At 43.5% G+C, this 15,121-nt stretch overlaps 1 protein-coding gene across 1 annotated transcript in view; it reads left to right on the plus strand.

The window, feature by feature from the left end:
• The window catches only part of ESCO1 (establishment of sister chromatid cohesion N-acetyltransferase 1), a gene marked incomplete in the record, with an annotated part of 993,102 nt that overhangs the window by 607,323 nt on the left and 370,658 nt on the right, over positions 1–15,121 (plus strand). Inside the window, 1 exon segment of the mRNA XM_044065376.1 lies at positions 14,122–14,211. Within this exon segment, the coding sequence (XP_043921311.1) occupies positions 14,122–14,211 (90 nt within the window).

The raw sequence follows: 15,121 nt of genomic DNA on the forward strand, positions 1-15,121 counted from the left end.
TTCATCATTTTTACCCCAAAAAAAGGGACATCCCATGCTGAAGGATCCCCAGGCGGTTCCCCGCTGAGGGACAACTTGTTTGCGAGTTCCCTCCGGAAAGCCCCACCGGAGAGGTCCCTCACAAACATAAGTGCAAGAGGAGGCACTTGGACTCATCCCCCGAGTCCCTCACTTAGGACATGGATTTGGATGATGGGGAAGATTCCCCCAGTTCACCTCCCGAGGATGTCTCCTTTGGAGACATCATGGAAATCCTGCACCAACAGGGAGGTCGGTCCGCTGCAATACCTTCAGATGAATATGTGTTCCTGGAGGCTTTCGGCATGGTCCCATTTACTTCTTGGGTGTCCCCTCCGGCAGATCCCTTGGTGGACCTGGTCACCTCACAGGCTTGGAAGGAGCTGGACACTATGGAACCAATCCCTAAATGCCCTGACATCATTTTGTGCACCCCTTCAGACAAACCGGAGTGGAATAAATGGTCCACTGTAGACGCTATGGTGGTAGCAGCTGCCACCAAAAAGGAACTAACCCAGGAGAGTTCCTCGGTCCATCCCCCTGACCATGAGTCTAGGATGATGGACTGTCTAGGGAAGCGGTTTTATGCTTCAGCGACCTTTTCTATTAGGGCATTGAACTGTCTGGCTCACGTTACTAGACTACAGCGTGACCCGGTTAAGGAACTGGCCGAGTCTCCCCCAAAGTCCATGTTGCAGGAGGACAGAAGTGCATTCTCCACTAGGATGGCTACCTTGGCAGCGGTTTCAAACATGTCCATGTGACTCCTCTCACATGCTACTGAAGGAGCGGCTAGGACGGCTGGGTCCAGCGTGCCCATGAGACGTAACGTCTGGCTCAGATTGTCAGTTCATGGAACCCTTCAAGGCGTCTTTTGCGAATGTGCTTATGACGATTCTTTCCTCTTTGGTAAGACTGTCCGAGGTGCATTGGTCCAGCGTGAGAAAGATGGGAAGACACTGTCTGCCATCAGAATCCGCTTCTAGAACCCTCAAAGATCCTTTTCCCGAAATCAGTGAGGGCAAAAGAAGATGTGGTTCCAGAAGTCTCAGTATTCCTGGGACACTCAGGGCTCTTATTCCCCTAGAGACAGAGGGGGACAGGATAGATGCTGGCCCAGAGGCAGAGGGGTCAGAGGAATTTTGGGTCTCGAGAACCTTTTTCTGACAGGCCCGCACAGCAACCCTGAGAGGTTGCCCGACTGCTCTGCTGTGGAAACAGTCGGGGGTCGCCTATCGTTACACCTGACTGCATGGGAGTCATTGTCATCAGACCATTAGGTGCTTCAGTTAATTTCCAGAGGCTATTCAATCCCGTTTGTGGTTCCTCCTACACCTTACAAACACCTCCTGGATGTACCACCCACACAAAGGGAGGCAGCAGTGCTAAAAGTTTCCAAGCTGCTAGAGAAATGACCCATCGAACCCGTCCCCCAAGATCAGTCTGGATCAGGCATCTACTCCAGGTTCTTTTTGGTGCCAAAAAAGACGGGGGACTTGAGGCCCATTCTGGACCTATCTACTCTGAACCTGTCAGTTGCCAAAGAAAAGTTCTGGATGGTCACTTTAAAGTCCATCATGCCATACCTGCAAGAGAGTGACTGGATGTGCTTGTTCGACCTCCAGGATGCTTACTATCACATAAAGATGCACAGAAGCTCCAGGAGGCTTCACCACTTCCAGCTAGGAGCCAGTCATTATCAGTTCCGAGCCCTACCCTTCAGTCTCACCACAGCCCCCAGGGTGTTCACCATGGCAGTCGTAGTGGCTCACCTGAGGCTTCAGGGGATTCAGGTCTACCCTTACCTGGACAATTGGCTTCTTACTGCTCCCCCAAGCATCTACTTTGTCAGACCAGGGATTATTTCCTAAAGCTTGCACACTACCTAGGGATTACAATCAACACAGCCAAATCCCTTCTAAATCCAGTCCAGGTGATAGAATACATAGGGGCACGGATAGACACACTACAGACAAAAATTTTCCTGACCACGGAGAGTTCGAAACCTAAGGATGCATGTCGCCTTCATTTACCATTCTCACTTTCCCTCAGCAGAATCGGTCTTGAGGGCCCTAGGTTCTATGGCAATGACTGTATCACTTCTTCCATGTGCTCGATTACATATCCAAGTACTACAATGAACTCTAGTGATGCAATGGTCCCTGTTAGCTCTTGTGTTGTCACACCCAATACACCTCAGTCGAGTCTGCAGGTCATCCCTTCAATCGTGGATGCAATCTTCAGAAATTTTGGTGGAACGACTTTTTGTTCCAGCTCCTGCCCAAGCCACAGTGACCACGGATGCCTCCCAACTAGAGTGGGGGGGGGGGTCATTGTTCGGGAAGGACAGTCCAAGGCATGTGGTCCCCAGTTGAGACCAGTTTGCATATAAACATTCTGGAGATGAGGGCGGTCATTTTAGTGTTGTAGGCCCTTTATGCTTTTCTACCTCTGGGAACCATTGCAGTCCAGTAAGACAGCATATCAACAAACAGGCAGGGACCATATCTTACCGCCCTTTGTCGCGAGGCTGAGAGTTTTGGAATGGACAATCTCCACCGGTCATTTTCTGATAGCGCATATTCCAGGACAGTCCAGCATTCTAGAGGACAGATTAAGCCAGACTATTCTGATGCCATACGAGTGGTCTCTGAATCCTTCAGTAGCGGAACAAATATTTTCTAGACTAGGGTCGGCCTTGCTGCAATCTCTTCACATCTCCTTCCAATGTGAAGTGCAGCAGGAGTCCCCCAGAGATGCTGTAGTCCATGCTTGGCCTCCAGGTCTTCTTTATGCTTATCCTCCTGTGCCCCTTATTCCGAATTTTTTACCGAAAGCTTGTCGACTGGGATGCTAAGTGATCCTGATTGCCCCATTTTGGCCTCGCCAGGTATGTTTTACCTTCCTTTGGTCTCATCTTCTAGCTCCACCTTGGATCTTGGATACCATTCGGGATCTCATTTCGCACCCCTCAAGGGTCCCTTATCCAAATCTGGACAGTCCGAGTCTCACAGATTGGCTGTTCCAGTTCCTTTAATTGCTAGGACTCCTGGATTGTCTTCTTCGGTCAGATCTATTCTGGTGGCAGCTCATAAGGCGTCCACCAGGAAGGTTTATTGTAGCAAATGGAAACGTTTTTCCTTTTTGCCTTCTCAAAAGAGTTTAGATCCTTTCACGGCTCCTGTTCCGGCTATTCTTGATTTTCTGGCAAATATTTTTCAACAAGGGGCAAGCTTGTCTACAGTCAAGGTTCTACTAGCTGTCGTTTCTCATTTTCATGTAGCTTAGAACTCTGCTTCTTTAGCCTCTTCCAGATTGTGTAAAGCTTTTATCAAAGGTACCTTCCTATTACGTCCTCTGATCAAAGATCCCATTCCCCCGTGAGACCTTACTATGGTACTTCAAGCATTGGTCGCTCAGCCATTTGAACCTGCAACAACCTTGGATCTTAAGTTTTTGCCTTGGAAAACGGCATTTCTAGTGGCTATCACCTCTGCTAGAAGGATCTCAGAACTCCAGGCATTGTCTGTCAAGGTTCCATACATGGTTTTCCACAAGGGCAGGGTTTCTGTTCGCACCAGTCCTTCTTTTCTCCCAAAAGTAGCATCGGAGGTTAACATCAATCAAACTATCAATTTACCTGTTTTTTTTTCCCAAATTTTACAAACAAAATGGAGTACAAGTTGCACTTGTTGGATGTTCATAGACAGTTACGGTTCTATTTACACAGAACCAAAACCTTTCACAAATCTGACCAGTTGTTTGTGCCCTTTTCTAAACTTTTTTTGGGTAAACCTATCTCCAGGGTTACCATTGCTAGGTGGATCTCCCTATGTCCTTCAGCTCTACAAGGATAAAGGTTTGTCTTCTCCGGGTCAGTTGAAAGCTCACTTGACTAGGTCCATGGCTACTTCTGCGGCTTTTTCGTCAAGAGTATCATTAGACGTTTGTTCTTCGGCTACTTGGTCCTCATCTCATACCTTTATTTCTCAATATAAATTGGATTTGATTTCTAGAAGGAGAGCATCCTTTGGTTCCGCGGTGCTCTTGAATATCCTGCCATGAGGGCTAAACAGGAGTTTAGTAGCTGGGGACTCTGTACCACAGGTTGAAGATCATATGAAGTAAACTACTTCAGATAAAGAAGTTATGTACTCACCATAATGTTCCATCTGAGTAGGTCTACTTCATTTGTCTTCAGGCGTGCCTCCCTCCTTCCATATGACCTTACCATGTAGAAAGCATAATAGCTGGTTTTAGGTGTGTAAGGTGTTTTTTTGAGGTTGGGTTGTTCAGTGTAATGTGCAGCAAACTCAATCTGGGGAATATAAGGTAGTGGTGGTGTATTATGGATAAGCGGAGGATCTTGGAGCTCAGAGAAGATGCTAGTGAAGTTGCCGGCTCGGAACCAATACGGATTTAGTACCCACAGGTTGAAGACAAATGAAGTAGAGCTACTCAGATGGAACATTATGGTCAGTACATAATTTCTTTTTTCTACTTTTTTACTAGAAATTGATAGAGATTTATAAAAGTTTATAGTAGTTCTTTATAAGAGTTCTTTATTAAGCTTTGCGTCACTGTTTGATGTGCCTGTGCATTTTCTGTGTATCCTTTTCCTACGTGGCCTGTTTGTAGGCCTTGGATTATCTCCCTTTTCCTTCAGTATGTTTAGATATTTACATATTTCGATACTTAGATATTTAGATTTAGCTTGTGTGTTAAAGTAGCCTGTTTGAATTAGAAAGCTAATTCTTTCCTTACTTACAAGCCCGTTTTTATAGGGTTTTTCTTGTTTGAATGATTGTATGTATGTATGTATATATATATATATATATATATATATATATATATATATATATATATATATATATATATAGTGTGTTAGCGCTTTATAGTTTTTTTGGTGTGAAAGTTTTTCTTGAAAAATGGCTCAGCAAGAAAGCAGAAGAAAGTCAAAACAGTCTAAATCTGGTTTTACAAAATGTCCTAAATGTGGGCAGAAAATGTCAATCACCAATGGACACACAAATTGTGTGTATTGCTTGGGTGAAATGCATCTTCAAGAAGATTGCTCCATATGTCCCTTATTTAGCTCTTGAGTGTTACATGAAAGAAAAAGTAAACTAATTGCAGGGGGTTTACTTAAACTTTCTTTTTAGGAAGCTCTAGACAAGGATCATACAGCTTGTGAAAGCCCTCAAAATCTTCCAAGCCATCCACTGGGATTGTCTGAGCTGAAAAGGTCTTCATCGTCCCGTCAATCCAAAGTTGACAAACCTTCAACCTGTGCTCCACTGACTTCGAAGCAGACTGTTATTACTGTTAGGAGCTGGTCCCCGGTACTGGAGCTTGTATCTCCTACATTAAAATCACAGATTTTACAATCTCTGGCTTCTTCCATTGCATCTTCTCGGTCCTCAAGAAGCCTTTCAGAAATGGATGTGGATTGTGTGGTGCAGAGGCTTCAGGAGACACCAGTATTTGCCAAGCTGTTGTCAGTGCCAACCCCTGGGACTTCTGAACTGACAACCCCCCCCCCCCCCAACTTCTATTCCTCCTCCGATCTGACTCGAGACTTCAAAGCCAAAGTGCTCGGAGCTGATGATTGTAGAGCCATTGGGCCGAGACCTGTTTCAGGTCTTTCGGCTCTGACTGCTCAGATTTCTTTGGTGCCGACCGAGGAGACTAAGGGTCGACACTCACTGGTCAGGTCTGGGGAGGATAGTCGAACCAATCTTTTCGTTCCAACTTTGCCTCTTGGGGCCTCGGCACTGGTGAGTTTGGCTCCTACCTCTGGTTCAGAGCCCACCATCTTGGTGCTGAGAGAATCCCCTGTTTCTTCAGATCCAGGGGTTTCTTCGTGCCGGGACTGGGGGGCCTTCAATGCCATGAGGAGAGTATGGTCTCCACAGACATCCACATCATCAGGACCAGCCGCTACTCCCCCCACAGCACCGCTGTCTACCTCAGCATCTCAGATTCCACAAAAGCGTAGAGACCCAGAGCCTCAGGATGCCCCATCGGGCAAACCCTGCTCTTCCGAGACCTCACCAGAAGTCCCCACTGAGGAGGTACCGAGGAAGAGGCTATACAAGAGGAAACATTTGGACTCCCGTCTGGAATCTGTCACTTCAGACACGGACTTAGATGAGTCAGAAGAGTCCCCACAGTCACCCTGTGAAGATATCTCCTTCGCAGATATCTTGAAGATCCTTAAACAGAGGGGTGGCTGGCAGCCCATCAACCTACTGATGATGAGTCAGTCTACCTGAAGGCTTTAGAGTCTCAGCCATCCGCCACTTGGGTATCTCCACCTTTCGACGAACTTATGGACCTGGTTTGTCAAAAGGCATGGGAGTCTCTAGACACAGTGGAACCTGTCCCTAGGAGGCCTAATAAGTTTATCACCTCATCCCAGGACAAGACATTTCTTACTAAAGGAGTCCCCATTGATGCCATGGTGGTGGAGGCGGCCACCAAGAAGGAGTTATCCGAAACTTCAACATCAGTCCATCCACCGAATAAAAATTCTAGGATCATGGACAGATATGGAGAGCGCGTGTTTACTTCAGCAGCTTTTGCCCTTAGGTCACTGAATTATCTTACTAGATTGCAAAGAGATCTCCTGAAAGAGCTAGGAGATGCTCTATAGGGTTCAGTAGTTGTGGTGGTCTCGGGCAAGCTATCCTCCCAGCTCTCCACCCTTAATCCCTTAGTAAACTCATTCATGCATCTGGTTTTATACGCAGCTGATGGAATGATCAGGGCAGCGGGTACAGGAATTGCCCTTAGGAGACATTCCTGAATGCGCTAATGTTCTTTTTTGTAGAACCCTTTAAGTCCTCCTTTATCAACACCCCTTTCGATGACTGATCCCTTTTTGGACCCAAAGTGAAAGATGCGCTTACCAGGTGTGAGCAAGCGAGAGAGATTGTCTGCTGTCGGAGTCCATTTTTCCACACCTACCAGACCTTACCCCAAAGGTCAGAAGGGAGGGAAGATGTGGTTCCATAAAACCCACGGAGCCTTTCAGGGCACACATGGTGAACCCTCCTCCAGAGGCAGAGGAGGTAGCAATAATGGAAGATGCCGTCCACGTAGCAGAGGGGGGCCCGCAGAATTAGGGTGACAGAAAATAGTTCTTTGGAAAGCCCCATCAGTGCTCCTGAAAGGAGGCCTGCCTGTCCATCTCTGGAGCCAGTCAGGCGATGCTTATCTTGTACCCAGAAGCCTGGTTCAAAATAACAAAAGAAAGCTGGGTACAAAGTATCATATCCAGAGATTACTCTATTCCCATTTCCACTCCACCTCCCTCAGTAAGAAAAATCTCAGCCGTTCCACCCAGTCACAAGGCACAAGCATCCATAGAAATTCAAAGGCTGCTAGAAAAGAGTCATCCAACCAGTCCCAGCAGGCCAGATAGGATTTAGAACTTACCCAAGGTGTTTTTAGTACCAAAGAAAATGGGACTGGAGGCCCATTTTGGATCTCTGTAGGCTGAACAAGTCGGTGACAAAGACAAAGTTTTGGATGGTCATGCTACAGTCGATACTTCCCTTTATAGGGAAAGACAATTGAATTTGCTGGATAGATCTCCAGGATGCGTACTACCACATAAAAATGGACAGACTATCCAGGGATCACCTGTGCTTTCAGCTGGGAGCCAGTCATTACCAGTTTCGAGCTCTGACCTTTGGCCTCACTACAGCCCCCGGAGTGTTCACCAAATGTATGGCAGTAGTCATGGCTCACGTGAGACATTTAGGATTCCAGGTGTTTCCATACCTAGACGACTGGCTCCTGACTGCACCAGGCATCAACTCATCCAAGCAAGGGACACAACTGAATCTATGCTGTCAGCTGGGGATTACTGTAAATTTAGAAAAGTCTGCCTTATTACCATCGCACCATACCATCTTTATAGGAGCAGATCTGGACACCACTTCATGACTTTAAAACTTCTGCCAGAAAGGGTTGGTGTTCTTTGACAACAGATTCTAGCCCTTCTCTCAAAAGAAAAAGCCCCACCTTCCATGGTTCTCACATTGTTTGGTACAATGGTAGCAGCAATCATTGCAATTCCACTAGGTTGAATGCATATGAGGATACTGCAATGGCTCCTTTTCATGCAGTGGTCCTTTCAAGAACTTCCAGTGTCACATCAGATAATAATCACAAAGTCATGCAAAAAGGTCGTTCGGTGGTGGCTGACATCTCATCATATAACGATAGGCCGTCCCTTTGTTCTATCCATTCCTATTGCCATAGTGACCATGGATGCCTCCCTGATAGGGTGGGGGGGGGGGCATTATCAGGGAAGAACAGCCCAAGGCACAGGGAAAGAACATGAGGCTCGCCTACATATCAATGTCCTAGAGATGAGAGCAGTACTTATAGCATTGCAGTCCTTTCAAGACTCTCTTCCTCTGGGGACTATTGCAATCCAGACAGAAAACATGTCAATAGTCTGGTACATAAACAAGGGGGAACCAGATCTTGCCCCCTGTGTCAAGAGGCCTTGAGAGTATGGCAGTGGGCAAACTTCACCCAGCACTTTTTGATGTCAACGCACATCCAGGAGAAGTCCACCGTGATAGCAGACAAGCTAAGCAGGGCAATTCTATTGCCTCACAAGTGGTCCCTGAAGAAAGAAGTAGCAGAAAGGATATTCTGCAAATGGGGCCAGCCTTACTGCAATCTCTTTGCCACATCCACAGACACAAATTGCACCAACTACTTTGCCCTAATGCCCCCACCGGGGGATGCCCCCAAAGGATGCACTTGTACACGATTGGCCCTCAGGTCTCCTTTATGCGTTTCCTCCATTCCCTCTGATATCCAAAGTTTTACAGAAAGCTAGTACTCTGGGAATGACCTTAATTCTTACACCCCCCTACTGGCCTCATCAGATTTGGTTCCCCTTTCTTCGGCCTCATCTATTGGAAGAACCTTGGATCCCGGACCCAGTTCCAGACCTTCTGATTCACACATCGGTGGCTCTTCATCCATCTCTTCAGTCCCTCAAATTGACAACTTGGCTGCTCCAATTCCCAACATAGCCAGGCTTCAGAATCTTTCAGCTGCAGCTCAGTATATTCTGACATACTCTCATAAATCATCTACTAGAAAATTATATCTCAGCAAATGGAAAAGATTTTCAATAATGGCACTACAAAACCAAATTGATCCTTACCTGGCTCCATTATCTTCTATATTGGATTTTTTGACTAAGCTCTTCAATGAGGGGGTGGCTGCCGGAACTATGAGTTCAGTTTGCTGCAATCTCAAACTTTCACCTTGGTGATGTGGGATCTATTATCATGTCTCATAGAGTATCCAATGTGTTTCTCAAAGGCACTATTCATTTACGTCCTCCTATTATATCTCCTATTATCCCATGGAATCTAAATTTTGTCCCTTCATGAATCATCCTACCTCCATCTGAACCAGCCTCTTTATGTGAACTGAAGTACCTTACATGGAAAACCATTTTTCTAGTAGCCATTACTTCTGCTCAGAGGGTTTCAGAGCTACAGACCTTGTCCATTAAACCCCCCATACATGATATTTCATAATGATCGTGTCTCTTCATACAAACCCCTCTTTTTTACCAAAAGTGTGTTCCGAAACAAATCTGTCAGTCTATAAAGTTGCCTGTTTTCTTCCCTAAGTATGGCAGTAAGACAGAATATATGCTGCACAAGCTTGATGTCCACAGATAGCTTCAATTCTAGGATTTTAGAAAAACAGACCAGCTCTCTATTTCCTTCTCCGACTCCAGGAAAGGTACTCTCGTTGTAAAAAATGCATTGCCAAAATTGTTATCAGGCTGTATTTCTTTTACTTCTAGCTCAGTGAATACACCATTGCAAGACAAAGTGAAAGCCCACTCAACTAGAGCTGTCTCCACTTCTTTAGCCTTTACTGCCAAACTACCAATAGACACCATTTGTGCAGCAGCCACTTGTTCGAGGCCTCATACTTTTATCACTCATTACAAAGTAGATAGAGCCTCCAGGGATAGGGCCTACTTTGGTTCAACTGTACTGAAGAATATACTCCCGTGAGCCACCCGAGAAAACAGTGCTTGGGACACTAACCCATCAGTAAGAATGAAGGTGAGATAGAACAACTTCACATAAAGAAGTTACATACTCACCATAACGTTCTGTGTGAGTTGTTCATCTTGCCTTCATTCTTGCATCCCACCCTCCAGCCCCATCCAGGCTTCTTGGGGACCAAGAAGTGAAGGCTGGTCATAATCATTATCTAGTATATTCTAGGCTGTCGTTATTTTGGAAATAGGCTTATTACCTTAGATGGCAGCAAACAAGATCTGAGGGAAGCACCAGTGCATCATGGGATAGGGAGTAGGCCACGAGCTGGTTGAAGACCTTGAGCTTTTGCATAAGTGAAGGCTGGTCATAATCATTATCTAGTATATTCTAGGCTGTCGTTATTTTGGAAATAGGCTTATTACCTTAGATGGCAGCAAACAAGATCTGAGGGAAGCACCAGTGCATCATGGGATAGGGAGTAGGCCACGAGCTGGTTGAAGACCTTGAGCTTTTGCATCTGGCTGAGTCGGAGCCTAGGTAAGCCGCAAACCCAATCAGTAAAAATGAAGGCGAGATGAACAACTCACAAGGAACATTATGATGAGTACATAACTTTGTTTTTGTTCAGGCTCCATTTGAACCAACCCAAGCTAGATTTGCTACATCTTCAAAAAAGTTTCCCTGCTAGTATCTATATTATGTCTACTTCAAGGTAAACCTGCTGTTCCAGTATAGTGTTAGTGGGTACAGAACTTGAAAACAGTTTTACCTCAAATTATTGAGCGGTCTTTTTAAATAAAATGTGGGATTTTATTATGTTATAGTAATCATTAGCAATTAGTCCACTGACATCCTGCTGGTCAGCTTTTACTCTCTCCTTCCTAATAGACATTGATATTTATTCCTACTGCTCAAATTATTTCTTTCTCTTATATGGAAGTGCATGCCTTCAAGGAATTCACCATTGGTCCCCCCCCTTCCTTTCTTATTTCTCCTTACCGGAGACGGTTACTAAACCAGTTCCAGCTCTGAGCTAGTGTTTGTGCACAGTCAACATTAATTCAGTGCACTCAGCTGTCTCGAGTGTGTTTTTATTTTTCCTGTAGAAGTGTCCCTGCAAGCAAATAGATATGTATGTAACCGTGAAGTCTGCAGTTTGAACACCAGTCTGTGGGCAATATTTGTATGTAAATTATAAATATTAAAACAGTGTAAGAAACTTCTCTGTGTGGAAGTTTTTCAATTCCTGTATGTTTAATCACTATATATTAAAAAGCAGAAAAAAAATCAGAAGATGGTAGTAGAAGTAGCTAACTTAAAAACTTTGTAAATCAAAAAATAAAAAAACTTATTTTGAAATATTAATATTGTACATAATTATTAACTCTAATGGGTATTCAGAAGTAATTCAAGCAGGTGAGACAGTCTGTTTCCAGTCGAAAATCTTTTATTAATCAGACAGACAAGTGATCCAAACCAAACAAAAAATAAACAGAATGATAGTTTCATCCCAAACTTTCTGACTATATACCCGTTATCAGTTATGGGAGTGGTGTATTTTGTTGTGGAACAGTGTATACATGTTAACAAATTCAAATACCTTCCCCATCCTTATCAGTATGATATTCGAGCTGATACATCATGCCCCCAAGATACAATATACTGAGACAAGGCAGACAAAACGGGCATGCAGGTGATGTAGCAATCCTAAATATAATTTCCCTACCCATTACCTTACTTCCACAGGAAGTACACAGATTTAACAATGCTGGACTACTAATAACACTAATAAAACATCAATAGAAAACTATATTCAACAACAATTTGTATACCACCAGCAAATAACATTGATACTGCTGAAAGCATCTTGTATTGGGTATCCCAACAAATTAACCATGTAACTATAATACTTGGAAACTTAAATATAGACTGGCAGTGCATAAATTCTATTACCCCCCCACTGAATCCATAAACTTGTACAACATTAGACAATTGATAACCACACCTACTAGAATCAGTAAAACTTCACGGAGACACTCAACATTAGATTGGAGTCTTACATACAAACAAACCAGACAAACTGACAGAAGTAGGTTGCCTCTCAGCAGAAGTGACCACATACCAGCATTTGCTATTAGAACTCAACATAACCAAGATAAACATATCTATAATCAAATATGAAATGCAAACAGTTTCAGTAAAGATATTTTCAATGAAACACTAATAAATATAACTGGAATGTACTTAGAACAAGGCTGCTAGATACTGCTGTAGAACATTTTATCAACGTATTCTTAGAGACCTTAAATAATCTAGCAGCAGTACGTAATAAGAGTCAAGTCTAACCCCGCACCTTGGCTGGCAAAGGAAATAAAAAAAATCATGATCAAAAGTGATAAAGCCTGGAAAAAACTGATAGGAAAATAGAACTCAAAATGCCTTCCAGCAATTCAGACATTTTTGAGACCTTGCAAAACTCCATGTCAAACAGGATAAGCAAACATATACTATACCATCCTACAAGACAAACATATAAAGAATCCAAAACATTTTTGGTCCTCATTAAAAGTACACCACCCTGGCAAGACCACTAATCCCTTTGGAAAAACAGACAGTACGACAGACTCTATCCCCACACAGTTAAATTTATACAGTCAGTGTTATCTGTCTTAGACACCAACACATATTACACCCCGTCACTCTACCCCTGTCCAGTCAAAACCACCTACAGCTCTTCCGTTTTAGTAAAGTACCTACCTCACTCAAAAGGAAATTGCTCCTTAAACTAAAAACTACTTCTGTAGCTGTAGCCCAACTACCATCACACTACCTAAAAATGGCTGCAGTAGTCATAGCCTTCCCTGTGTCCATACTAATTAATAGGTCCATAGCAGAAAGATATGTCCCATCACTGTGGAAAAAATAATGCTTCATATTACTGCACAAAGGTGGCACATCTACACAGTTTAAAAACTACAGATCTCCAAAATGTTAGAGAAATGCATCCATATGCAGCTGATGCAATACCTTACCTGCTTTCAGAAACACAGCATGGCTTTAGGCCCCAGCACAGCCCCACTACTGCTGTACTACATTTTATCAATATAATAAACTGACATAGAAATGTGATGTGGAGCCATCCAAGATGGCTGCACATTGAGTAACAGCTTAATTCTAACTCTCCCGGTTTGAAAACAGAAACTCAGCAGAAAAGTACAGTAGACTTGTGTTTATGGGTAAATTTCAGTAACTGGCTAGTAAGTGTACTGCCTGGGTACCACAAAAAAGAAATAGAGGACCTGTGGGAAAAAAATCAGCTACAAAAAGTGAGGAAGAAATGCTGACTGGGGAAAGTTCTGCAGCTGTTCAGCAAAAAGTATTGCAACCTTCTGACATGAATTCCAGTAACCTACAGGAAGATATAAGATAACTGCACACAGACCTAGTTAAAAATAAAACACTAATGGAGTATATCAGCAGAAACAACAAAAGGTTGAAAAAAATGGAATAAGCTTTAAACAAATATTCAGATGAGGTGATAAAGCTGCAACAAATCAGATGTCAAAATGAAGAAATGGCACACTGTCTACTCGGGAAGAGGTGCTTCAAAAAATAATAGAATTACAGGATAGAGCACATAGAGAAAACCTGAGATTTTCAGGTATACCAGAGAAGCTGGAAGGAACGGACTGTATTAATTTTATGATAGCACAAATAAGCAACTGGACTGGTATTCCACAGCAGGAGTTGTTAGTTGAAAGGGCACATCATGTGTATGCTCCAAACCTGACGATGTGTTGCTTTTGTATGTGTTTGCAAGTTAACGCAAAAAAAGGAAGAAGGCATAAAAAGTACTTCAGGCTATGTATTTTCTGATCAAGACTTTGAGAGTATTGCTTTCTGAATACTTCCTGTTGGACTGTTGCCTTATGTTCAGTGTCCTTTTTCAGAATTACTGTTTTGCTTCTCAGGTCACTGTTCTAAAAGTAAATTGTCTTTTCAGTGATTAGTAGGATGAAGTTACAATTTCTGTTTTTTCTAGGGCTGGAAAAAAGAACGGATTTTAGCTGAATACCCTGATGGCAAAATAATAATGGTCCTTCCAGATGATCCAAAGTATGCACTAAAAAAGGTAAATGTGAAAATGTCCTGTTGATGACTTGTTGCAGACTGTAAAATTGGGTAGTTTGAAAAGATTCTTTAACTGAATGAATAGCTACTTTATATGGGGCATTTTCCCATTTTCTCTATTCTTTTTTGCAGTTTACAACTGTCAAGCTTCCTCCGCAGCTGTTGTGTACTCACTCGCTCGTATACCAGGATGGGGGCACCGGGTAGTGTGGTGGGGGTGTAATGGAACCCTTTTGCGTAGGGCACCAGTTGACCTAAGGCCGCTCCTGTCACTCTCCTTTGTGGGACAAGAGCACAGCTGCAGTCTTGGTTGCCATTCAGGTAGCCATTAGAAGGGGTTTTAACTGACTGCAAGTTCTACCATTTCCTATGCATATAAATGGTAGAAGCCACATATATGCTTGCAGTGGGATAGTGCAAGGGCTTTGCTAGCTTGTTCTGCAAGTGACATTACTCTTGGCAATGTTACCTTTTTGCCATTGGTAGAAATGTCTGCCCTTCACTGATCGTTTGTGGCACAGAAGATCGAAGAATTTAGATGAAGCTGGAGTGCTGAGAGAGTAAAGTGGTATTCTTTTGCATTGTGAACATTTATTTTTACACCTGGCATTCTTTAAAACTGTCAACAGTTTAAAAAAGCCTCTCTTGAGCTGGAGAGAGAGTGTTGCCACCAATGAAAAAATGTTTCAACTTCCCTTCCATCCACTTGTATTTCTCCTATGTCAGTAATGTATTCTAGAGTGTAATAGCTTGAAGTTCTTTAGTCAGTGTAAACAAATGGGAAGACTGCAGGTTTCCCTGCTTTGTCCTACATAGTGGCAGTAATAGGTATGATATGTTACTGGCACAGTCCTTTTGTGTCTTTTCTATTAAAGTGTTTTGATGATAACTTCCTTGTTGGAGAACCCCAG

Source organism: Protopterus annectens, chromosome 3.part0, assembly GCF_019279795.1.
Source record: "Protopterus annectens isolate FY-2018-M chromosome 3.part0, PAN1.0, whole genome shotgun sequence".
Lineage (NCBI taxonomy): Eukaryota > Metazoa > Chordata > Ceratodontiformes > Protopteridae > Protopterus > Protopterus annectens.